This window comes from Phacochoerus africanus, chromosome 4, assembly GCF_016906955.1.
Source record: "Phacochoerus africanus isolate WHEZ1 chromosome 4, ROS_Pafr_v1, whole genome shotgun sequence".
NCBI lineage: Eukaryota > Metazoa > Chordata > Mammalia > Artiodactyla > Suidae > Phacochoerus > Phacochoerus africanus.
The window spans coordinates 74125659-74151156 of record NC_062547.1 but is presented as its reverse complement, the minus strand read 5'-3'; the positions used below and the strand labels follow the sequence as shown (position 1 = coordinate 74151156).

The window sequence follows — 25498 nt, the reverse complement described above, 5'->3', positions numbered from 1 at the left end:
TGGATTTCGCTGCAAGTAAAATTTATTAAGCTCCAGGCAGCCACCTGGCCAGGCAGGCCTTAGCGCTCTTCTGTTCTAGAATGAATGTCAGCTGTTCTGGCCCCACCCCATCCCCAGGAGGCCCACTTTGGAGAAGCTCACGTCCCTTAGCTAAAAGCTGATATCCAGGGCCCTTGACGTAGAAAAGCAAGTGGGATATCAAAAGTATACCCCTGGCTTTTAAGGGAGAAAAAAAAATTTGACAGGGGGAGCTTCTAGAAAAAATTTTTATGGACCGCTCATCCTAATGACTGCTGCGGGGCTTAGGATGTGCTTCCTCCAAGCTCCAAGAGGGTGAGGGACTGGTCAGTTTTAAGGACCTCTGTTTTCCAAGGTGACAGCTGCGATGAGCTGGGAGGAATGCACAGAAGCCCGTGTTCCCAGTGGGGTGTCCCATGCGGCCTGCCAGCCCCTCAGGGAGGACTGGGCACTCCGAGCCCCTCTCCTGTCTCTTCTACTTCTTCTCTTCTGGAGCTTTCTCCACAACTCCGGGGGCAAAGGGTCCCACCAGCCACATGACAGGTGTGTTCTGAGCCACATAATCCACCACGTGGTCCAGGGCCTCTCGGGCCCTGGCCACCTGCTCGCGGCTCTGCATCAGGACATTGCTGGACAGGTCCTGGAAGGAGTGCATGCCGGAGAAGGTGGCCTGGAGGTCCTCCACTTGGCGGCGAGCCTGCAGCGCCTGCTCCTTCACGTGGGCGGGCAGCCCCTGGAGGCTGGCGCCCAGCGAGGCGCAGGTGGTCTGCAGCTGCTGGGTGACGTCACGGAACATGGTGAATGTCTGGGACTCAACCTGCTGGCAAGGGGTGGGGGCGACAATCAGGACCGTCTGAGTTGGGGGTAACTGGATCCAAAGCCTGGGGCAGGGAGAAAAAATGGGGGTTCTACTGCCCACCTTGGAGAGGCCATCGAGCCTTGGGCTTCAAAATATTGGTATTTTTTTTTTTTTAATTTTATGGCCTCACCCATGGCATATGGAAGTTCCCAGGCTCAGGGATTGAATCTGAGTCGCAGATGGCGACCTATGCCGCAGCCACAGCAATGCCAGATCCTTTAACCCACTGAGCCAGCGGGGATTGAATTGGCACCTCCGTAGCTACCCAAGATACTGCAGTGAGGTTCTTAACCCACTGCACTACGGAGGGAATTCCCAAAACCGGCTCTTTGAGCTGCAAGAAAATCACCAAATTGCAAAACAGGCATAGACATTTTTCCAGAGAAGATATACAGATGGCCAATAAGTGCGTGAAAAGAGGTCCAATCTCATTAGTCATCAGGGAAGCGCAGCTCAAACCCACAATGAGAGAGCCCCTCGCCCCTACTGTGATGATTAGAGTCAAAAAGACCGATAACAGCAGGTGTCGGTGAGAATGGGGGAGAAACTGGAACTCTTGCACACTGCCTGTTGAGTGGTCACTTTGGAAGATGGTCTGGCAGTTCCATGAAATGTTAAACTGTGGTGTTAGCACACCCACTCCTAGAGACCCACCCAAGAGAAGTGAAAACACATGTGCACGCAAAGACTTCCACACAAATGTTCAAAGGGGCATTATGGACAGCAGCCTCCAAGCGGAAACAACCCAAACGCCCACCAACTGGCCAGTGGAGACACAAAATGCAGTCCATCCACACATTGGAACATTCTTCAGCAATATTCTTCAGCCATAAAAAGAAGTGAAGCACTGACGCTCACTACAATGTGGACAGACCTTGAGAACACGATGCTCAGTGAGAGAACACACAGTGTGTGTTCCCTTGAAATGAAATTCCCTTGAAATGAAATACTCATGGAGACGAAGTACATTTGTGGTTGTGGAGGAAGGTGGAAATGGGGCGTAACTGCTATTGGGGGCGAGATCTCTTTTTGGGGTGATGGGAATGTTTTGTTTTGGCCACCCTGAGGCATAAGGAGCTCCTGGGCCAGGGATCAGATCCCAGCCACAGTTGCAACCTATGCTGCAGCTGCAGCAACACTGGATCCTTTAACCCACTGCCAGGCTGGGGATCGAACCTGCGTCCTGACATTGTAGAGATGCTTCAGATCCTGTTGCACCACAACAGGAAGTCCCAGGGAATGTTCTGAATGAGTTGTGGTGATAGTCACACAACCTGTGAGTATACCAAAAATAACAACTACTGCCTTGTACACTTTATTTTGGCCAAGCCGAGGCATGCGTGCAGAAGTTCCTGGGGCCAGGGACTGAATTTGAGCCATAGTAGGGACCCAAGCCACTACAGTGATAGTTCTGGATCCTTAACCCACTGTGCCACAAAAGAATTCCATCAATAAAACTGTTTTTGGAGTTCCCATTGTGGTGCAGCAGAAACAAATCTGACTAGGAACCATGAGGTTGTGGGTTTGATTCCCGGCCTTGCTCAGTGGGTTAAGGATCTGGCATTGCCATGAGCTGTGGTGTAGGTCATAGATGCAGCTCGGATTCTGCATTGCTGTGGCTGTGGTGTAGGCCAGCAGCTGTAGCTCTGATTCTGCCCCTGGCACTTACATGTGCTGTGAGTGCGGCCCTAAAAATCAAAAAATAAAATAAATAAACAAAACTGTTTAAAAAAAATTTTTTTGGCGTTCCAGTTGTGGCTCGGTGGGTTATGAACCCAACTAATATCCATGAGGATATGGGTTTGATTCCTGGCCTCGCTCAGTTGGTTAAGGATCCGACGTTGCCATGAGCTGTAGTGTAGGTCACAGATATGGATCAGATCCTGAATTGCTGTGGCTGTGGTGTAGGCTGGCAGCGGTAGCTCCGATTCTACCTCTAGCCTGGGAACTTCCATAGGCTTCAGGTGAGGCCCTAAAAAGCAAAAAAAAAAAAAAAAAGGGGGAGGGAAGAAAAGAAAAGAAAAAAAAAAGTTTTTTAAAAACAAGAGGCCTGGAACAACTTTCTAGGCAGAAGATGGAAGCTGTGAGGGAAACTGCAGTTTAGATCAGGTCCTTGACGCCCTCAGTGCGGGAGGAGATCAGAGCAGGCTGGGTGGCAAGACTGTGCCCTGAGTCCTGTCAGCTGAGGGCTCTGACCTTGAACTTGGCAGGCAGGTGCCTATAGAACCAATATCTATTTTCTGGCTGCTGCCTTTAGGAAAGGGGGGAAGGGAGGCAGTTTTAGGCGGTTTAAGTCTGAATGCTGAACAGTCTTGCATTTATAGAGATATTCATGATATCTTTATAAATATTATTTTTGTAGCACTTAGTATGTGCCTTATACATCAACTCCTGTGTGTATATGCATATATATCTAAATAACTCACATACCAGAAAATTCACCTTAAGTGTACAGTTCAGTGATTTTTTTAGTATATTCATGAGGTTGTGCAAGTGCTGCCTCTACTTCCCGAACATTCCATCCCCTCAAAAGAAACTCCCTCCCCATTTCCCCGCTCCCAGCTCCTAACAACCACTAACCCACTCTCTGTCTCTCTGGATGTGTCTGTTCTGGATGTTTCCCAGCTGTGGAATTGCACACTGTGTGTCCTTCTGTGTCTGCTTCTCTCACTGAGCATCATGGTCTCAGGGTCCGTCCACGTGGTAGGGAGCATTGGTGCTTCTCTCCTTTTTCAGGCTGAGAGATGCTCCCGTGAGTGGAGGGACCACATTTGTTTATCCGTCATCTGTTGATGGACAGTTGGGCCATTTCCACTTTTTTGGCTGTTGTGACTTGTGCTGCTGCGAACACACATGTTCGTTTCACCTTCACACCCCTGCAGAAGGTCCTATATCCCATTCACAGACAGGGAAACGAGGCCTAGAGAGGTTAAGCTGAGAAGCTGTAGTGCCAGGACGGTCCCAAGAGTGAGAGACGATGGCTCAGAATGAGGAGGGAAAAGTTACATACAAGAGGCTGATGCTTGGGATAGACTGGAGGGGCCAGAGAACGTTCATTTGTGAGAAGCTGTCACCCAGAGCTAGGCGGGCGACTATGAAGAATGCAATGGGATGCTGGGATGGGGGAGAAGAGGAGTAAATGGAGCATGGCTTGGAATTCAGCAGGTTACGATGCATCCTGATCAAGTGTCTCATAGTTGAGAAGCAACACCTGCAACCAAGAGCAGCAATCCAGGTGGGCTTCCTGGAGGAGGAGTCACTGGGTCCTGAAGGCAGTTAATGGGAGCTCGTGAGGCTGGGGAAAGCATGCCAGGCAGGTAGGTCTATTGATCGGAGGTGGGGAGAGGGAAGTCAGGGCCCTCAGCACCCTGTGCCCCCCACCGGCCGTGGGTACCTCTGGCTTGGCTGGGTCTTCCTCCCCGCCCTGAAGCTGCTTCTGGTTCCAACTGAGCCACATCTGGTGTAGTTTCTCCTGACCCTCCACCAGCTTCTGATCAACTCCTTGCTTGACAGTTTCCATCTGGAGCAAAGAGAGAGCAGTGAGAAAGAGTGGCTGCCTTGGTGCTTGGCCAAAGCCAGCAGGGCCCCTGGGAACCCACGGGGATCCTGGGAGAGGTGGGATTCCAGGCAGAGCCTGGGGGACCTCCTTTCATCCAAGATGGGGAGGGACACTGCTGTTCTCATAAAGGGTCCCCACTGGCTGTGGGCTTTAGGGTCACCAACATGCTTTGCGTGTTCATGGAGTGGTGGTCATGAAGTCTCTGCAGCTCCCCCCACGTGGCCTATTTCTCCGCCCCCTGCAAGTGGGCCCGGCCACATGACCAGCTACGGCCAATGGGACACGAGCAGGTAAAGTGTAAGCACAGGCTTAAAAGGCAGTTGCAATGGAATATGACTCAGCCTTAAAAAGGAAGGAAATTCTGACACACGCTACCACGTGGATGGACCTTGAGAGAAGCAGACACAGAAGGACAAATACTGTCTGATTCCACTCCCAGGAGGTACTTACAGGAGTCAGATCCACAGAGACAGAAAGTAGATGGTGGGGGCTGGGGGTGGGGGAGTGAGTGTTTCATGGGGACAGAGTTTCAGTTTGGGATGATGAAAAAGTCCTAGAGATGACGGTGGGATGGTTGCACAACAAGGTGAATGTGCTTAATGTCACGGAGCTGTGCGCTTAGACATGGTTAAAATAGTGAATTTTGTTATGTACATTTTACCACAATTAAGAAATTTCAAGGAGTTCCCTGGCAGCCTAGCAGGTTGAGGACCTGATGTCACTGCTCTTTTCACTATGTCACTGCCAGGGTCAATCCTGGCCTGGGAACTTCCGCATGCCATAGGGGCAGTCAAAAAAATTTTTTTTCAAGAAAGAGATAGTACCTAGCAGAAACTAAGGAAAGAGAAGGGAAAAACCTAGCTCTTTAAAGGACAGAAAAATTAAAAACCTCAGGGGGAAAGATTTGACTGCAAAGAGGCAGGAGGGAATTTCTGGGGATAATGGCAATGTGACACAACTTGAATGCAGCGGTAGTCACATGCCTGTTTATATTTGTAAAACTCTTCAAACTGTACACTTTAAAAATGGTGATGTTTACTGTAGTAAATGACATCTCAATAAAAGCAACTTTATTTTTGCCTTTTTTGGGGGGGCAGGGGGAGGCCCACACCTGCAGCATGTGTTTCCAGGGTAGGGGTTGAATCAGAGCTGTAGCCACTGACCTATGGCATAGCCACAGCCATACCAGATCCGAGCCGTGTCTGCGACTGACACATCACATGGCAACGCCGGATCCCCAACCCACTGAACGAGACCAGGGGTTGAACCTGAATCCTCATGTTTACTAGTCAGATTCGTTTCCACTAAGCCACAATGGGAACTCCCAATAAAAGCAACTTTAAACAAAGTGCTCATGTATTCGCACTGTACCTGAGTCTCTAGGAGCCTGGCGGGGGGGCGGGGAGCCTGAGGCGTCCTGCTGGAGGAGGCACCCACCCTGCGAGATCCGGCCTCCAGCTGACCTGTCATGGACTGAACTGTGTCTTCTCCTAATCCCTGCGTTAGAGCCATAGACCCTAGGACCTCAGGATGTAACTGGGTTTGGAGATGGGTCTTTAAAGATGTTACGAATTTAAAATGAGCTTCTTAGGGTGGGCCCTGACCCAATACGACTGGGGTCCTTATGAAAAAGGGAAATTAGGACACAGACACGTGTGGAGGGATGACAGGGCAAGGACACAGAGGGAAGGCAGCCAGAGTTCCCGTTGTGGCACAGTGGTTAACAAATCCGACTAGGAACCATGAGGTTTCGGGTTTGATCCCTGGCCTTGCTCAGTGGGTTAATGATCCGGCGTTGCTGTGAGCTGTGGTGTAGATTGCAGACAGCTCGGATCCCAAGTTGCTGTGGCTCTGGCGTAGGCCGGTGGCTACAGCTCCAATTCGACCCCTAGCCTGGGAACCTCCATACGCCATAGGAACAGCCCAAGAAATAACAAAAAAAGACAAAATAATAATAATAATAAAATAAAAGAGGGAAAGCAGCCGTCTACATGCCAGGGAGAGAAGCCTCAGAAGGAAAGAACCCTGCCGACACCTTAGACTCCAGGCCTCCAGAACTGTCAGGCACAAACGTCTGTTGTTTAAACTGCCCAGTCTGTGGGACATTGTCACAGCAGCTCCTAGCAAACACAGGCGGATGTGTGGAATGGGGAGGAATAAGCTGCTAGGTTTGGGGAGGGGTTCATTGGCACTGCTGGCCAGTTCCCCGCCCCCACCCCCATCACCATGGGCCTCACCAGGCTGAGTGCTTGCGACAGCTGCAGCAGGGCCTCCTGGGCTCTCTGCCTGGTGTGCTGTAGTTTGCCTAGAGAGTGTTTATAGGCCCGCTGGCGCAGCCTCTCCGACAGGGAGCCCAGACGCACGAAGTAGCTCTGATCCTGCCGCTGCTGGGCCACCGAGGCCATGTCAAAGCCCTCCAGGGACGTGGCAAGGTGGGCTGTAGGGGAAGGCAGGAGAAGCACCATAAAGGCCTGGGTCTGTAGTTGTAAAAGAATTTCCCTGCCTTGGTTTTCCCCATCTGCAAAATGGGTATGATGGTGACCAAACGTCCCAGGGTTAAGAGTCCTTAGACTAGGAATTTCCTGGTGTCTCACCGGGTTAAGGACCTGGTGTTGTCACTGCTGTGGCGCAGGTTCCATCCCTGGCTGGGAACTTCTACATGCTGTGGGCACAGTCACATCCACCCCACCTGTGGTTTTGGTATGACCCCTGAATACAACCATTCACATTCATTATACATTGTCTATAGCTGCTTTCAAACTGTAGCAGTAGAGTATGCGGCCTCTTGGCCTGCAGGAGATGAAAATATTCATTACCTGGTCCCTTACAGAGAACAGTTAGCCAGTTCTACACTAACACTCAGCATAAATTAATAAATTAATAGTGGCCAATCTCAGAGGCCTCTGGTGGCTCAGCAGGTTAAGAATCTGGCATTGTCACTGCTGTGGTTTGGGCCATTGCTATGCTGTGGTTTGATCCCTGGCCTCAGAATTTCCTCATGCTGTGGGCATGGCCGAAAAAAAAATTAGTGGCCAATCTCTCACAATGTTCTAGGTGCTTCACGTGCATTCTTGCGAAATCTTAACTCTATGAGGGAGGCAGTGTTACTCCATTCTTACGAATGGGGGAAACTGGGGCTCAGAGAGGTTAAGCAACCTACTGAAAGTCACACAGCTAGGAAGTCACAAGTCAGGATTTGAAGCCAGGCCCCACATTCTTAACCATGATACTTGATGGGAGAAGTACATGAGAACCATCTTCACAGCAGTGAAGGAAAAGTCAGGACTATCTAGTCCAGAAAGTGCTTATGAAGTTACAACAGGATAGAAATCCATCTGCCTTTATTTGATCCTATCTTGTCCCTCTCCCTCTATATATACACACACACATATATATTTTTTTTGGCTGAGGCATGAAGCAGCTTGATGTGGAATCTCAGTTCCCAGACTACGGATTGAACCTGAAAATGGTGAAAGCGCCGAATCTTAACCACCACACCACCAGGGAACCCCCCTGCTCCCTGTAGACTTTAATATAGTAGTTATTAAAGTTTCAGTTTGTAGGTAACCCATCTGGATTTGAATCCAGCCCTACTCATTCACTGGCTTCTTGAATGGCAGGAGGGTCTACAAACTGGGCCAAATGCCTTTAGCAATAACATTTTACTGACACACAAGCACATCACCCCCATTCATTTTCACATTGTCTGCTTTTGTGTTAAAACAGCAGGGCTGCATGGTTGCGACAAAGACTGTGTGGCCCCAAAAGCCAAAAATACCTATTACCTGGACTGTGAAGAAAATGTTTGCAGGAGTTCCCGTGGTGGCACAGTGGAAAGGAATCCGACCAGGAGCCATGAAGTTGCGGGTTCAATCCCTGGCCTTACTCAGTGGGTTAAGGATCTGGTGTGGTGTAGGTAGCAGATGTGGCTTGGATCCTGAGTTGCTGCGGCCGGCAGCTGCAGCTCCGATTGGACCCCTAGCCTGGGAATCTCCATATGCCGCAGGTGCAGCCCTTAAAAGCAAAAAAAAAAAAAAAAAAAAAAAGCAAAAAAGAAAATGTTTGCAGCGCCCCTGGATGCAGAAGTGATTTGGCCAGTAAGCCTCAGTTTCCTTTCTGTATCACCTGGAGTCAGAGCCACCTAAGATGTGGAATTTGGACTATGCTGTGTTCAAAAAGGCACACAAATGAACAAATGCTTAGCTGTATTTATTATTTGCAATTGATCTGTTTATGGTAAGTGATAAAGTTCCCCTTCTAAAAGTATCTGGGAAGGTTGAGGGAAGGGAGACTATCAAATAAACAGAACAGGGAGTGTGAACACATGACCAAGATAACTCGAGGAAAGTTCTATGCAAGATCTCTACTTTAATCACCTACATGTGCCTCTCCCTTGCACTGGGCACTGTTCCGGAAATGAAAGACAGGGAAAAATCAAGCAACATAATCCTACAAGGGCTCATCCATCCCCCACTTGATCAAGGTAAGCCTTCAATCAGGGGAATTCAGTTTTTTCTATAAACATTATGAAATTCTGGAAGGACACACTCTAATCCAGGATTAATAAACTTTTTCTGTTATGGGGCCAGCTCTATCAATACTTTCAGCTTTGCGGGCTATACTGTGCCTCAATTAATCAGCCTTGTCATCATTGTCCAAAAGTAGCCATAGGCTAAACGTAAATGAATGGGCATGGATATGTGCCAATAAAACTTTATTTACAAAAGCCAGGAAGAGTCATTTCATGATAATATTTTAAAAACTGAACAAGGAGTTCTTGCTGTGGTTCAATGGGTTAAGAATGTGACTGCAGGAGTTCCCATTGTGGCTCAGCCGTGAGCTGTGGTATAGCTCAAAGACACAGCTCAGATCCCAAGTTGCTGTGGCTACGGCTGTGGCACAGGTCAGCAGACACAGCTCTGATTCAGACCCTAGCCTGGGAACTTCCATATGCCACAGACGCGCCCTTGAAAAAAAAGAAAAAGAAAAAAGATTTTAAAAAAAGAATGTGACTGCATCAGCTTGGGTCTCTGCAGAGGTGCAGGTTCAATCCCTGGCCCAGCACAGAAAGTTAAAGGATCCGATGTTGCTGCAGCTGCAGCTTGGATTCAATCCCTGGCCTGGGAACTTCCATATGCCACAGATGTGGCTGTAAGACAAAACAAAACAACCTGAACAAAATAGATAACCAACAAGGACCTACAGTATAGTACATGGAACTACACTCAGTATCTTATAATAACCTATACTGGAAAAGAATCTTGGAGTTCCCTTGTGGCACAGTGGGTTAAGGACCCAGTGCGTCACTGCTGTGGCTCTGGTTATTGGTATGACGCAGGTTTGATCCCTGGCCAGGGAACTTCTGCATGCCACGGGCACAGACAAAAAAAAAAAAAAAAAAGACCTTAGATTGTAATGTGTTGTGTTAATCTGCGTGTTCAAACCTATGGGTAAAAACTCCCTCTTTGCTGGTGGAGGGTGCTGGTGAACCAGCCCATGATGCCAAAATAAATAAAAAGGGGGAAAATTAGCCACTTTTACTGCTTTTCCTCTATAAATGGTACTTTGGGCATCACAACTGCAACAAAGCACTTTGTCTAGGGACATTTTCCAGCTAACAGAGAGACAAGTGCTACTTGGAAGAGCCACACGTTGCAATCCCCATGGGAAAAAAAATAGAGACTGGAGATAAAGATCAGGAGATGAGCACCCATCACGAACCACATTTATATGAAGTTCCAGAAGAGGCAAAGCAGTGGTTCTCACCCAGGGCTGATCCTGCCCCCAAGGGACACTGGAGACATCTGTGGTTGTCACAATTGGGGGTGCTCTGGCATTGGTAGGTGGGGGCTAAGGATGCTGCTCCATACCCCAAAGTGCCCAGCATGGTCCCCACAGAGGATAACCCTGCCCCCACGGCCACAGTGCCACTGTTGGGAAATCCTGATCTAGTCTGTCTTCAGGTTTTTCCAGTTGCCCCAAATGTTTGGTTCCTCTTGGCCAAACCCCTGGCCAAGAGGCTGCTCCCTCTGGATGGAGCATGGTGTCTAGTAATGTATGGTGGGCAATGGAGTCTGCAATGCTGGCACAGCTGGAGGTGCCAAGCATGTGTGCAAAGGATGGCCATCTCCAAAAGGTGAGGCCAAGGCCAACTGCCAGAGCTGCGGGTATGAGACTGCCTGACTGGCTGCTTTGTCTCAACAGTTTCATCCCCAGTTTGTTTAATTCTATTCATTCCTGCCACCATCTGGTCCAGCCCCGTCATCACTCCTCTGGGCCAGCACAGTGCCCTCAGCCCTGGATCCCCAGCTCTGCCCTCGCAGCACGGTTTGTTCTCCCTGCAGATGCCACCAGAGGGCACATGTGAGCACCTGAGTTGGGTCCTGCCCTCCTTTGCCCATAGCCCTCCAAGGCTCCCATCTCTCTCTGGGGAAAAGCCCTGCAAAGCCCTGCTCAACTTCCCTCCCTCCTCCCTCTCTCCCCCTCCCTCACTCTGCTCCAGACACTGCACAGCCCCCTCACTGTTCCTCCAACACCCCAGGCAGGGCCCTGCCCCCAGAATCTCTGCCCTGACATCAGCATGCCTCCTCCACACACATCTGGGCAATCGTCACCTCCTCCAGAAACCTCTCTCCTTTAACACTGATGTACCCCTAGGACCTAGAAGAGAGCTTGGCAGCTGGTGCTCAAGGAAACTTGGAACAAACAAATAGATGCCCAGGGTGGGAGGATGATAGAGGTGTCTGAGTGATTTTATTTGGGGATCTGAGCACCTGCTGCACGCCAGGCACCGATCTAGACATGGGATACAACTTTTACTTTGTGGACTTGATGACCAGTGCCCAAGAGAAAAAAACAGAGCTGGGCTGAGGAGGTTTCAGGACCCTATATGACTAATGGATGGTGTGATCTTAGAGGCATCTTAGAGGCATCGTGGGGATGTGGCATCTGAGCACAGGGCTGGAGGTGAAGGTAATGGGTATCTGAAAGTCATGGGAAGGGAGATCCTGGTAGAGGAAACAACCAGTGCAAAGGCCCTGGGGTGGGAACATGGTCAAAGATGGCCAAGGAGGTCAGTGTGGCTGGAATAGAATGTACGAGGGCAGGATGGTAAGTACAAGGTGGCCTCATACAGGATTTGGGCTCTTATCCCTGAAGGCTGGGGGGGGGGAGGGGCTGGACCTGAGTGCTCACCGGCACCCTCTGGTGGCTGCTTCAGGGAGGACAGACACTGGGAATCAGAGCAGAGGGGATTTAGCTGGTCCGGCCTGGTGAGTGACAGGGCTAAGACGGATGGGGAGAGGTGGCAGGAAGGAGATGAGAGCATGTGATGAGAGGGACCCCGTGTCAGGAAGTCTGGGGAGGGGTCCCAGGCCCGCAGGGTGTACTCACCCAGCTCAGCGTCCGTCATGGGCAGGTGGTTGTCCACCCACTCCTCCGACTTGCCCAGCACTGTGTCCACCCCGCTTAGCACCATCTGGCCCACGCGGGAGCCCATGACCGAGTGGACGCTGCTGGTCACCATGGACTTGGTCAGGTCCACGCCACTCTGCACAGCACCCCGGGTCACATCCACTGCCTCAGTCACCCGGGAGGCCACTGTGTCCTTGGCGCTGGACACTGTGTTTGACACAGCTTCTCGGGCTTCAGACACCTTGGACGACACAAGCTCCTTGGTGTCTGCCAGGACCTATGAGAAAGGCCAGCCTCAGCATCTCCATTCTCCCTTTGTACCTGGGTATCCCTACGCCTGCACCCCAACTTCCGATGGGCTGAAGGGAGGAGTTCCAGCTCTGGGGGGGACACTGAAGGGTGAATGCAGTTAAGGTCACATGCTCTGGAGCTGGACAGCCTGGTGAGAGTCCTTGGCTTGGAATGTCCTAGCTGTGTGGCCTTAAGCAAGTCACCCTACCTCTCTGTGCTTCTCTTTCTTCTTCCCATGGTGTTATGGGCTGCACAGAGTTGAAGCCCTAACCCCCAGGACCTCAGGATGTGACTGTATTTGGAGAGAAGATCCTTAGTAATTAAGGAAAAATGAGGCCATTAGAGTGGGTCCTAATCCAGTCTGACTGGTGTCCTCATAAGAAGAGGAGATTAGGACACAGGCACAGAGGGGAGACCACGTGAGGACACAGGAAGACGATGGCCATCTACAAGCCCAGGAGAGAGGCCTCAGGAGAAACTGGCCCTGCCGACACCCTGATCTCCGACTTCCAGCCTCCAGACTTGTGAGGAAATCAACATCTGTGGTTTGAGTCCACACCCCTGCCCCCGGCTGTGGCACTCTGTCACAACTGGCTAAGCCCCAGGGCTAGAACAGTGCTAGGCTGAAGCACAGAATCAGCGCAACAGCAGAAACTAGAGACACACCTGAAAGAGACCACTCTGATCCCACACTAAGAACCATAATCTTGTCTGGGTAGGTGGTCAGGGTGCTAAATCCCCCAGGACAGTGCTACTCATCCTGGTGATTCTGTCCCCAGGAGACACTGGGGACATCTACGGTGGTCACAACTAAGGGTATCAAGTGGGGGGGGGAACAGGGTGCTAAGTCCCTACTCATCCCAGATGGTTCTGCCCCCTGGGGACAGTGGGGACATCTTGGGACATCTATGGTGGTCGCAACTGAGGGTGCAACTGGAATCAGGTGACTGAGGGTCAGGGATGCTGCTCAACACCCCTCAGTGCCTGGGACGGCCCCCTACAGAGAATGACCTGGGTACCCATGGCATGTGGAAGTTCCCCAGCCAGGGATCAAACCTATGCCACAGCAGGAACAATGTCCAGTCCCTAACCACTAGGCCACCAGGGAACTTTCACATTAGCTACCTTAAACTCCCCATAACAAATGGGTGATGTGCCCAAAACATTAGTCTTTTCTGGATCCCTGAAACTAGCATTAAAACATTAAGAATCTGGAGCTCCCATCATGGCGCAGTGGTTAACGAATCTGACTAGGAACCATGAGGTTGTGGGTTCGGTCCCTGCCCTTGCTCAGTGGGTTAACGATCTGGCGTTGCCGTGAGCTGTGGTGTAGGTTGCAGACGCGGCTCAGATGCCGCGTTGCTGTGGCTCTGGTGTAGGCCAGTGGCTACAGCTCTGATTCGACCCCTAGCCTGGGAACCTCCATATGCTGCGGGAGCGGCCCAAAGAAATAGCAAAAAAAGACAAAAAAATAAAAAATAAAATAAAATAAAACATTAAGAATCTTACTATGATAGGAGTTCCCACTGCGGCACAGTGGAAACAATTCTGACTAGTATCCATGAGGATGCGGGTTCGATCTCTGGCCTCGCTCAGTGGGTCGGGGATTGAGCATTGCCATGAGCTGTGGTGCAGGTCTCAGATGTGGCTCAGATCCCGTGTGGCTATGGCTGCGGTGTAGGCCAGTAGCTGTAGCTCCAATTCAACCCCTAGCCTGGGAACTTCCATATGCTGTAGGTGTGGCCCTAAAAAGCATAAAAATAAAATAAATAAAATAAAATCTTACTATGACAAACAATAAAGGAAAAGAATTTTTTTAAAAAAGGGAACGATAGCATAAAAAAAAAAAATCAATGAAGAGTTCCCGTCATGGCTCAGTGGTTAACGAATACGACTAGGAACCATGAGGTTGCGGGTTCGATCCCTAGCCTCACTCAGTGGGTTAAGGATCTGGCATTGCTGTGGCTGTGGCGTAGGCCAGTGGTTACAGCTCTGATTAGACCCCTAGTCTGGGAACCTCCATATGCCATGGGTGAGGCCCTAGAAAAGGCAAAAAGACAAAAAAAAAATCATTGAGATTCAACACTTGGTATGAACCAGGCACTATTCTGAATCCTCCAGTGATGACCCCACTTCAGCAAAACTCCATGACAGATGAGCATACCCATTCCGCAAAAGAAAGCAAGGCTGAACAGCTTATCTGAGGGCTGTCCAGCTGCTAAGGGGCAGAATCTGGATTTTAACCTGGTATTTCAATTCCATCGCCTCTCGACTGGTTAAAGAGGGTCAGCAACTTTCTCTAGGAAGGCCAGATAGTAAATATTTTTAGCTTTGCAGCCAGAAGGGCTCTATCCCAACTGCCAAACGCTCCGGGGTAGAGCACAAGCAGCCATGGATGACGTGTAAGCCACTGTCTGCACCTCTGTGTGTGCCAATAAAACTTTATTTACAGAAACAGGCGGAGGGCCTCTGGAATGGCTTTGCATTGCATCCTTGGGGAAGCAGCTCCAGCATCCAGCAGGTACTCAATGATGCATTCCTGGTGTTCTTGAGTCTAAGTCCTTAAGCAGATCTCTATGCCTAGAGCATCCTGGAAAGCTGAAAACCATGATCTTATCCTAAGTCGGCACTCCCCTCACCACCTAGATCCTCCTACTTGTGAGAATCAGTCTCTTTTGCAGGGAGAGGATGTGACTGTCAGGTCTGAATGCCAGCACTAAGCTCACTGAGCACACAGTGGAGCTGCTCCCTAGCTCATGCTGGCCTGGGTTCAAATCCCAGCTCTGACAACACCACTGTCCCTTGAGACCAGGGAGAGCTACCTCTGCCCAGAGGGGGACCTCACAGGGCCCAGAATCAAGAGTGCCTCCTAAGCTTGTTCAATAAGCGGTGCTGGGAAAACTGGACAGCCACATGTAAAAGAATGAAATTAGAACACTCCCTAACACCATACACAAAAATAAACTCCAAATGGATTAAAGACCTAGATATAAGACCAGACACTGTAAAACTCTTAGAGGAAAACATAGGCCAAACACTCTCTGACATAAATGACAGCAACATCTTCTCAGATCCACCTCTTAAGAGTTTTGACAATAAAAACAAAAATAAACAAATAGGACCTAATCAAACTTAAAAGTTTCTGCACAGCAAAGGAAGCCCTAAACAAAACGAAAAGACAACCCACAGAATAGGAGAAAATCTTTGCAAATGAATCAACTGACAAGGGATTCATCTCCAAAATTTATAAACACCTTCTGCAGCTCCATACCAAAAAAACAAACAAACCTATCAAAAAATGGGCAGAAGATCTAAACAGACAGTTCTCCAAAGAAGACATGCAAATGGCCAAAAAACACATGAAAAGATGTTCCACATCACTCATTATTTGTCAAGCCACATGACTGACAAATCCAGATCCTTAACCTGCTGCCACCTGGGAACTTCTAAAGTCTTTAAAATAAGGGAGTTCCCTGGTGGCGCAGTGGCTTAAGGATCCGATGTTGTCACTGCTGTGGCTTGAGTTACTGCTGGGGTGTGGGTTCAATCCCTGGCCCTGGAACTTCCACATGCCATAGGCATGGCCAAAATAAATCCAATCCAATCCAATAAAATAATTTAAATTAGTGATTGAGTTCCTCAGTCACACTGGCCACATTCTAAGGGCCCAGCAGCCGCATACAGTTGTTGGTCTCTGTGTTAGAGGATGCAGAGAAAGAACATGTACAGAGAAAGTTCTACTGGACAGAGCTGGGCTAGGAGGATCTTCTTTAAGGGGAAAGGGTAGGCCTCTGAAGAGGTGAGTTTAGAACTGAGACCCGAAAGATTGGTCCATGAATAAGGAACAGCACATGCAAAGATCCTGGGGTAGCACTGAAATGCATGTGGTCACTGAATGTGCTGCTCTCGCCTCCCCAGAATGAAAGTTCCATGAGGGCAAGGGCTCTGTTTCTATCACGAAGTCTGGTACTCATGGGCACTGGTGTGACTGAGCAGGAGGACAGAGGCCAGCGCAGATGGAATGGAGCAAGTGAGGTGGGGGGGGGGGGTGCAGCAGCAGCAGGGCCAGATCTGGTTGGGGCCATGCCAAAGGCTTTGGCTTTTGCTCTGAGCAAGGTGAGAAACAAAAGGATCTGGGGACACCTGCCTGGCATTTAGAATGTTCCTCCAGCTGCCCAGTGCAGGCTGCGGGGTGAGGTGGACAGAGGTGGGGTGGGGGTGCAGGGGAAACTGTCCCACTTATCTGCTCTGGTTAAGGTGGGTCCACAGACAGGACCCAGGTAGGCCCCACCTCGGTTGAGCATCCCCTCCGCCCCCCAGGGCAGAGGTCAGTCACCTTCTCCGATGGCTGCTGCAGGATGGGCAGATTTTCCTCCAGCTTGTCCAGTCCCCTGTGGGCGTATTCACTGGCTGATGTGACTAGGATTGGGGGTGGGGGCAAGACAGAGTAGCTGATAGTTACTGCGCATGTGGGGCCCTCCTCCCCGGGGGTCCAAGAAAGCCCACAGATCACACCCCCCCGCCCCGCCCCGCCCCGCCCCACTACAGCCCGGAGTGGGGGGGGGGTCGCTGCTCTCCCCAGGCTTCACTCACGCTGGGGTTCCAACTTGGACAGGATGGGCTGGGCCCCGCTGACAGCAGCCGCCGTGAGGGTCTTCACGCCCTTCTCGGCCACGTCGCAGACGGTCTTGACGTGGGGGTGGCTCTCCTTGGTGGACGTGTAGGCGGCAGACACCATGTGGCATGTGGAGCTGATGAGTGGCATTCCAGCCACGCGGTCCACCACGCTGGGCTATGGGAAGAGCAGCTCCAGCCTGAGCTGCCGGGGAACTGCGGCCTCCCCCGCCCCCCGCCGCCTTGCTCTGTGCCCACGCGGTGGAGCAAACCAGGAACGCCAGGGCTGCCTTCATCTGGGCCCCACAGCCCCTTTGTTTGACTGTGACCTTGACATCCACTGTGTGCCAGGCAGTCGCAAGACACAAGAACCCCAGTGTTAAGAAGCTCAGGGTTTAAAACGGAAGTCAGGAAACTCTGGCCTCCAGGCCAAGTCCAGGCCACCACTTGATTGATTTTATTTTATTTCATTTAAGAAATTTTTTTGGCCACGGCATGCAGAAGTTCCCAGGCCAGGGACGGAACCTGTGCCACAACAGCGACCCAAGCCACAGCAGTGACAACGCAGGATCCTTAAACCACTGAGCCACCAAGAACTCCCATTTAATCCAGTTTTAAGTGCCTAACTTAGTGGCATTAAGTCCATTTACATTGTTGTGCAGTCATCCCCACCATCCATTTCCAGAATTTTCTCATCGTCCCAAACTGAAACTCTGTCCCTATTAAACACTGACTCCTCATCCCCCTAACCCTGTCATCTACTTTCTGTCTCTATGGATTTAAGTCCTTTAGGGACCTACTAAGTGGGGAATCACACAAGATTTGTCCATTTGTGTCTGGCTTCTCTCACTAGCCTGTCTTCAAGGTTCAGCCACATTGCACTGAGTTTCAGTACTTCACTCATTTACACGTCCAAATATAATTCCATGGTACCTGGCTTTAAAAATAAAGTGTTAGTGGCACATGGCCATACCCATTCATTTACATACTGAATATGGTGCCTCTTACCCTACAAGAGCAGAACTTAGTGGTCAGGACAGCCCTTCTGAGCCTCAGTTTCCCCATCCATAAAATGGGAAGTCATTTCTGTCCTAAAGGAGTGGCAAGGATGACCTGAGTGAAGATGTGGGCAAGATGTAACTCTCACAGGTGCTACTTGTACAGCTTGTGCATTTTTTTTTTTCATTTTCTTGGCCAGAGATCAAATTCCCACCACTGCAGTGACAATGCCAGATCCTTAACCCACTGCACCACAGGAGATCTTCTACAGCTTGTGTTTGAGTTCACTTAATTGCCAGTCCATGGAGATGGGAGTATTTTTCCAATTTTACAGAGGGTAAACCGAGGCTTAGAGAGGCCAAGAGAGTCACCCAAGGTCACAAACCCAGCCAGTGGTGAAGTTAGACTTTGGATGCAGGCAGTCCTCCTCCAGGGTTTACCCAGGAGGTCTCCTCAGAAGTTCATCACAAATTTCCCATGCCATCCAGCAATTCTGCTCATAGGAGTCTACACTAAAGACAGGAAAACACATGTCCACGTAGGACATGTATACAAATGTTCACAGCAGCCTTATTCATTATGGCCAAGAAGTGGAAACAACCCCAATGTTGACCAATTACTCTGTGGATTAAAAAAAAAATGCGAGGAGTTCCTGTCATGGTGCAGTGGTTAATGAATCCGACTAGGAACCATGAGGTTGCGGGTTCGGTCCCTGCCCTTGCCCAGTGGATTAACGATCCGGCATTGCCGTGAGCTGTGGTGTAGGTTGCAGACGCAGCTCGGATCCCACGTTGCTGTGGCTCTGGCATAGGCCAGCGGCTGCAGCTCCAATTAGACTCCTAGCCTGGGAACCTCCATGTACCACAGGTACGGCCCTAGAAAAGGCAAAAAGACAAAATAATAATAAAATAAAGCACCAGGGAAATGCAAATCAAACTACATGAGATACCACCTCATACCCCATACTTGTTGGGATGGCTACCATCAAATAAACAGAAATTAACAAATGATGGTGAGGATGTGGGGAAACTGGAACCCTTGTGCGCTGTTGGTGAGAATGCAAAATGGTGCAGCCACTATGGAAAACATTATGGTGAGGCCTCAAAAACTGAAAATAGAATTACCATATGAGCCAGGAATTGCCCTTTGGGGACTAGACACAAAGGGACTAAAAACAGAATCTCAAAGAGAGATTTGTATACCCATGTTCAAAGCAGCATTATTCACAGTAGCTACAACGTGGAAGCAACCCAAGTGTCCATTGACTGATGATGGATAAACAAACTGTGATCCACCCACACAGTGGAGTATGGTTCAGCCTTAAAAAGGAAATGCTGACACTCACTACAATGTGGATCAACCCTGAGGACATTATTAATGGGTACAGGGGTTCCATGTGGGGAGATGAAAAAGTTCTGGAATTAAATAGTGGTGATGGTTGCACATGGTGAATATACCTAATGCCACTGACCTGCCTACTATAAAATAGTTAAAATAATTTTGTGGTTTTTTTTTTTCCCCCTCCCATGGCAGGTGGAAGTTCCCAGGCCTGGGACTGAACCCACACCACAGCAGTAACCAGACTCCCAGTAGTGACAACGCTGGATCCTTAACCCACTGAGCCATCAGAGAATTCCCAAATAGTGTATTTTTATCTTAGCACAATTTTTAAAAAGGAATGAAGCACATGGGAGTTCCTGTCATGCCTCAGTGGAAATGAATCTGACCAGCATCCATGAGGAGGCACGTTCAATCCCTGGCCTCGATCAGTGGGTTAAGGATCCAGCGTTGCCGTGACCTGTGGAGTAGGTCGCAGACACGGCTCGGATCCTGAGTTGCTGTGGTTGTGGCATTGGCTGGCGGCTACAGCTCCAATTTGATCCCTAGCCTGGGAACATCCACATGCCACCAGTGTGGCTCTTAAAAAAAAAAAAAAGAAAAGAAAGAATGAAGCACAAATACATACTACAACACAGATAAACTTCAAAAACATTATGCTCAGTGAGAAAAGCCGGATACAAAAGGGTCTCATGTTGTACGTTTCCATTCACATGAAATGTCTAAAACAGGCAGTCATAGAGACAGAACCTTAATGAGTGGTTCCCAGGAGAAGGGGAAATGGGGAGTGACTGCTATGGGGTCTCTTTTGGGGGAGATGAAAAATGTCCTGTGTGCCGGGGATGGCTGTCTAACTTGATAGTTTTCTAAAAATCATTGAATAGGATTCTTCAAAAGGGTGATTTTTTTTTTTTTGTCTTTTTGCCATTTCTTTGGGCCGCTCCCAAGGCATATGGAGGTTCCCAGGCTAGGGGTCAAACCGGAACTTCAGTTACCAGTCTACGTCACAGCCACAGCAATGCCAGATCCAAGCCATGTCTGTGACCTACACTGCAGCTTGCAGCAATGTTGGAGCCTTAACCCACTGAGCAAGGTCAGGGATTGACCCATATCCTCATGGATACTATATCAGGTTCCTGAGCCACAACAGGAAATCCAATGATGAATTTTATGGTGTATGAATGATAACTTATTTTTAAAAGGCTGTTCATTTATTTAATTTTTTTGGCCATGCCCTCTGGCATGCAGAAGTTCTGTGCAGGGATCGAACCCATGGCCATAGCAGTGATCCTAGCTGCCACAGTAACAACGCCAGATCCTCAGCCCACTGTGCTACAAGAGAGCTTCAAAAGGCTGGTTATTAAAAGCAGACTTTAGGAGTTCCTCTGATGGTGCAGCAGGTTAAGGATCTGGCATTGTCACTGCTATAGCTCAGGTTCAATCCCTCGCCCCCAAACTTCTGCATGCTGCAGGTGGGCCAAAAATTTTAAAAATAATAAAAAATTTTAAAAGGGGAAGGGGCTTTGGAGTTCCCACTGTGGCCTAATGGGATCAGAGGCATCTCTGGAGCCTGGGATGCAGGTTCAATCCCCGGCCCAGCACAGGGGGTTGGGGGTGGATCTGGCATTGCTGCAGCTGCAGCCTATCAAACTCAGCTCAGATCTGATCCCTGGCTGCAGAACTCCATGTGCCTCAGGGCAGCCAAAAAGGAAAAAATAAAAGGAGGGGGGCCTTTATTTAAACTGGGGAGAAACAGTGGAAGTAGAAACTGACCTCCTAGAAGGAGGACCCAAAGGAAAGCTGCCAAGAAGGTCTGCCTGGGGGGAGCCAGGCAGTTTCAAACAGAGCTGTACCCTTGTTCTCCCAAGAGTCCCTGCAATCCCCAGTTCTCTCACGGCCACCTGTTAGTGGGGCGCCTGTGAGGGGCTGGCACAGTGGCTCTCCCCAACCCACTTGGAAGGGTATCTCTGCCAGGGCACCACCATGTGGGAAGCCTCAGCCCATAGCTCCCAGACCTTCCTCACCTGCTGTACCGGTTCTTCCGCGGTCACCTGGGTGCTGCTGGCACTGGCTTCTGTCTCGCTGGCAGACATTTCTCAGAAGCAGGTCCTGTGGACAGAAAGACTAGTTAGGGTACAGCCTGTTCTGCCCTTCCCTCCAGGGGGAAGTCCAGGTTCACACCTGCCCTCTGATCACCCTCCACCCCCATTTCCTAGAGCCCTGCCTTTCCCTCCTTAACACACACCTGTAAGCCTGTTCAAAACAGGTGCTGATTCATCGGAGCAGGGTCGGGGGGGGGGGGGGGGCAAAGTCTGCATTTCTAACAAGCTCCCAGGTGCTGCTATGCAGCTGATCCCAGGGCCACGTCTCAAGGGGCAAGGTCTGCTCACAGCCCTCCAAGGGCTCACCTATAGTAATACTGTGGGGAGACACCGATGGTGCAAAACCCCTGGAGAAGGCAATTTGTCCATTGCCACTGGGCTGCAAGAAGCATCTTCCCTTTGACCCAGAAACCTCACTGCAGGGACAGTTCCACACCTGTACTGCCACGTGGACAGCGGTGTCAGCCACAAGGCACTGGAAACAACAGGGTTGCCCAACAGAAGGGGACTAAAGAAAATAACTCTGGTACCTCAGGGCAATCAGCTGAAGACTGGAAACTTACATGTAATTGACACAGAACAAGATATTATTACTATTTTTTTGTCTTTTTGCCTTTTCTAGGGCCGCTCCTGTGGCATATGGAGGTTCCCAGGTTAGGGGTCTAATTGGAGCTGTAGCCGCTCGCCTACACCACAGCCACAGCAACGCCAGATCTGAGCATTGTCTGCGACCTACGCCACAGCTCACAGCAACGCCAGATCCTTAACCCACTGATCAAGGCCAGGGATTGAACCTGCAACCTCATGGTTCCTCATCAGATTTGTTAACCCCTGAGCCATGACGGGAACTCCAGAACAAGATACTATTAAGAGAGGAAAGGTGTGAGCGGGGCTAAAGTTTTTGCTTGTATTTGCACAGAGTCTTTAAAGAGACACAAGAAACTGTTAACAGTGGCCACCTTCAGGTAGGAAGATCGGATAACTGGGGCAGGCCTCTGACTTTTAAGCCAGCAGATAGTATTACCTGTTCAAAAAACAGTTAAGCTTAAAAAAAAAAAAAAAAGGAGTTCCCTGGTGGCTCAATGGGTTAAGGATCCAGATTTGTCACTGCTATGGCTCAGGTAGCTTCTGTGGAGCAGGTTCAGTCCCTGGCCTGGGAACTCCCACATGCCACAGGAAAAAGTTAGACCATGCTTGGCCCCTCTGCAGACCAATCAAGTCAATCTCAGGGAAATGGGAACAACAAGGGAGAGCTCCCTGGGTGAGCCTAATGCACACATTTGCAGGCTCAATGGCCTCAACAGTTGTGCTCCATTTTCCTGGCCAGGTGAGATGAGATGGGCAGAGTGTTGTCAGATTAGATTTCAGGAGTCCCAGCTCTACCCATGCTGTGCTACATTGGGCAAGGAAGGTCCTCTCCCCTGCCTCAGTCCTTTTGTCTGTAAAATGGGGCTAAAGGTAGTACCTGCCCTAAGGCTGGTTCCTCAGGTCGTTCTGGTATGAGCCTGTGGAGAACCCCTGACCTTGAGTCTGTGAATTTCCTCCCAGACTCCATGTTTCACCATCCTGCAAGTGGAACTCAGCTAACCGAGCTTTTGAGAGCACCAGTTCTGGAGTCTAAATGGAGCTTTAGGAGTTCCCTGGTAGCCTAACAGTTCAGGATTTGGCATGGTCACTGCTGTGGCTCAAGTTCAGTCTTCGGCCAGGGAACTTCCACATGCCGTGGGTGCAGCCAAAAGAAAAAAAGTAAACTGGGTTCTAACCCTGGATTTGCAACTCTGAAGCTAGAAGTTGGGAAGGCAGCCTCCTCTCTCTGAGCCTCACTTGCCTCACCTGTGAAATGTGGATAATGGTTCCTAGCCTAAAGTCCCTGTGGACTGGAGGAGAGGCTGCACATGCGGCACTTAGCTTGGTGTCTGGCACATAGTAGGTGCTCAATAAACAGATCCATTTCACACCACTCTGTCTGTCCCATAGAAATGGGTGAAGCCAGCCAGGAATGAGCTTCTGCTTGGTAAGAAGGACCCCCCCCCAACTGGGAAGTGGGGCAAGGAGGCACACCTACCCCTGGTGATTATCACCTGAACCCTGTTCTCCCCCTCACCTTCCCTTGAGCCTCAACTCTCCTGGGCAGCTCAAAGGTCCTCTTTCCCATCCCTTTTTTCCATCAATCCCTCTGGAACCAGTTGAACCAAGGGCTGCCGTTGCAGATGTCAGCACACCCATTTCAAGTCCTGGGGATCAGCAACGTGCCTGCAGCTGACTCCAGCTGCCAGAGGGAGAACTGGCCGAAAGTGGCGGAAGTCACATAGCCCTCCAGCCGCAGCCAGGACATACTAAGATCCAACTTCCAAAGTTCCCAGAGACTGCGGACGTAGGCTCAGGCCCTTCTCTCACAAAGGTCGCAAGGATTCAGATAAGGGGTAGGGAACTTCCCACTGCTACTTTGTGCAATCCAGTGGCCACACCCACCCAGGAGAAGGGGGCGGAATTTGCCCAAGACCTCGCCAGGGTCAGCTGGGAGGCCAGAAGGAGGGCTGGGGAGGGGCTAAGTCCCCAGGGGGCAAAACCACTTGGAGGGGAGGGGGCTTTGCCAGGCCGAGGGATTGGCACCCGGTGCGGGGAGGAAGGGGGCCCCTCTGAAGACCCAGGGAGAGCGGAATTCCTGTGCGGAACCGGCTGCAGCCTGTCTCCAAGGTGCGTTTGTAAAGCAAGAGGATGTGGTTTGGGACGGACTTAGCCCCCTCTTGATCCTGCCACTTCTAGTGTGTGTGTGTGTGTGTGTGTGTGTGTGTGGAGGGGGGCGCTCTTTCGTGCTCCCTCGCCCCCACGAAAGTCCTATATATTGAGAGGGAAGAATCTGAAAGTCTGAGCCTGTTCCAAAAGTTGGATTCTTCTGATGGAGGCCTGCTCAGCCCAGGTTGGAGACCCCTCCCCAGGCCGCAGAGATAAACAGAGATAAACAGAGCCCCCTGGGAAGGCCCTCTCCGCCCCTTCCTCCCCAGAGGCGCCCCAGGCTCAGCAGCTCCCAGCCTCCCCACCCCATTCGGGGACCCCGCCTCTCACCGCGGTCAGCTGGACGTCCAGGGTGCAACAGCAACTACTTCAAGGCCAGCTCTAAAACCGTCCTGTGCCAGGACAAGGCGGACCTTTATACTCGGGGGCGGCGAGGGGGGGAGGGGGCGGTGAGCGCCCGGGAGTGACGGGCCGGAGGACCAATCGGTTGGGGGACTGCCCACCACCAGGCCACGCCCCTCGCCCCGCTCTAGATGTTGGAGGCTCAAGTGTTGCCTGAGAAGGGACGGACGGACCTGGCGGCTGCGCGTGCCCTCCCAGCAGTGTCTCCAAGGTGGGGAACGACCCTAGTACGACACCGGCTCCAGCCAAGGGACGCGCCCTCCCCACCAGGGACCTTATGAACTCTGGGAGTTGAGTGCAGTCCTGGCGATCCCCACCCGCTTTCTCCAGGGACCAAACTGAGGCTGTGAGAACTCAGAGATCATTCAGTGATGCTTCCTTCGTGTCAGGGACCACACCCCACCCCTGGGCGCGAGGAAGATGGAGCCGAGCCAGACCCAGCATTATTACCAACGTGCTCTGACCTGCGTCGTGCCACTTAATCATACCAACACTATGCATTCCTTTATTATCCCCATTTTGCAGATGAGAAAACTGAGGCCCAGAGACAGCCCAGAGCAGTGCAGAGGCCAACTCACGGATTTCTGACTCCTGGATCAATCTCTTTTTTTTTGTCTTTTTTTATTTTTATTTTTATTTTTTTTGCTATTTCTTGGGCCACTCCCGCGGCATATGGAGGTTCCCAGACTAGGGGTCTAATCGGAGCTGTAGCCGCCAGCCTGTGCCAGAGCCACAGCAACGCAGGATCCGAGCCGCATCTGCAACCTACACCACAGCTCAGGCAACGCTGGATTTGTTAACCCACTGAGCAAGGGCAGGGATCGAACCCGCAACCTCATGGTTCCTAGTCGGATTCGTTAACCACTGCGCCACGACGGGAACTCCTGGATCAATCTCTTACTGGAGTTGCTTCACTTGGATTCCCGATCCCCTCCAAAAAAAAAAAAACCTCCTTTATTTTCTTGGTCTGTAAACCAAGGTCTCAAATTCAGATGGCCCCAGGGGCCAGACAGGAGGTAAATGCCTCTGTTAAAAAAAGTGGCAGCATGCCCCGCCTAGAGGGAGCAGAGCCTTACCGTGGGGGAGACTCACCCAGAGATTTACAGAGCCACAGGTATTCCAGACTTTGGACAAAGTAACTGTTCAGCCTCTTAAAAAAAAACTTCT

The 25498-nt window shown here is 50.5% G+C and overlaps 1 protein-coding gene across 2 annotated transcripts; it reads right to left on the bottom strand.

Moving 5' to 3' along the window:
- Positions 1 to 24372, bottom strand: PLIN3 (perilipin 3). 2 transcript variants are annotated; one of them, XM_047777424.1, is made up of 8 exons: positions 24260 to 24372; positions 21116 to 21200; positions 16734 to 16932; positions 16477 to 16559; positions 11829 to 12126; positions 6674 to 6873; positions 4272 to 4397; positions 1 to 838 (listed from the first exon to the last, which is right to left on the bottom strand). In XM_047777424.1, the coding sequence occupies exons 2-8, from the start codon at positions 21182 to 21184 to the stop codon at positions 494 to 496; spliced, it is 1320 nt and encodes a 439-aa protein (XP_047633380.1). In that variant the 5' UTR covers positions 21185 to 21200; positions 24260 to 24372; the 3' UTR covers positions 1 to 493. The 2 variants fall into 2 exon arrangements, with proteins under 2 accessions (XP_047633380.1, XP_047633381.1); XM_047777425.1 differs by having other exon boundaries at positions 1 to 835.
- Positions 24373 to 25498: the final 1126 nt, after the last annotated feature.

Excerpts from the sequence above, each read along its gene's own strand:
- PLIN3 (XM_047777424.1), bottom strand. The coding sequence starts at position 21,184 with ATGTCTGCCAGCGAGACAGAAGCCAGTGCCAGCAGCACCCAGGTGACC. Across the intron at positions 16,933-21,115 it reads CGGAAGAACCGGTACAGCAG|CCCAGCGTGGTGGACCGCGT; the intron begins GTGAGGAAGGTC and ends CTCTTCCCATAG. Across the intron at positions 6,874-11,828 it reads CATGACGGACGCTGAGCTGG|CCCACCTTGCCACGTCCCTG; the intron begins GTGAGTACACCC and ends CTTCCCCTACAG.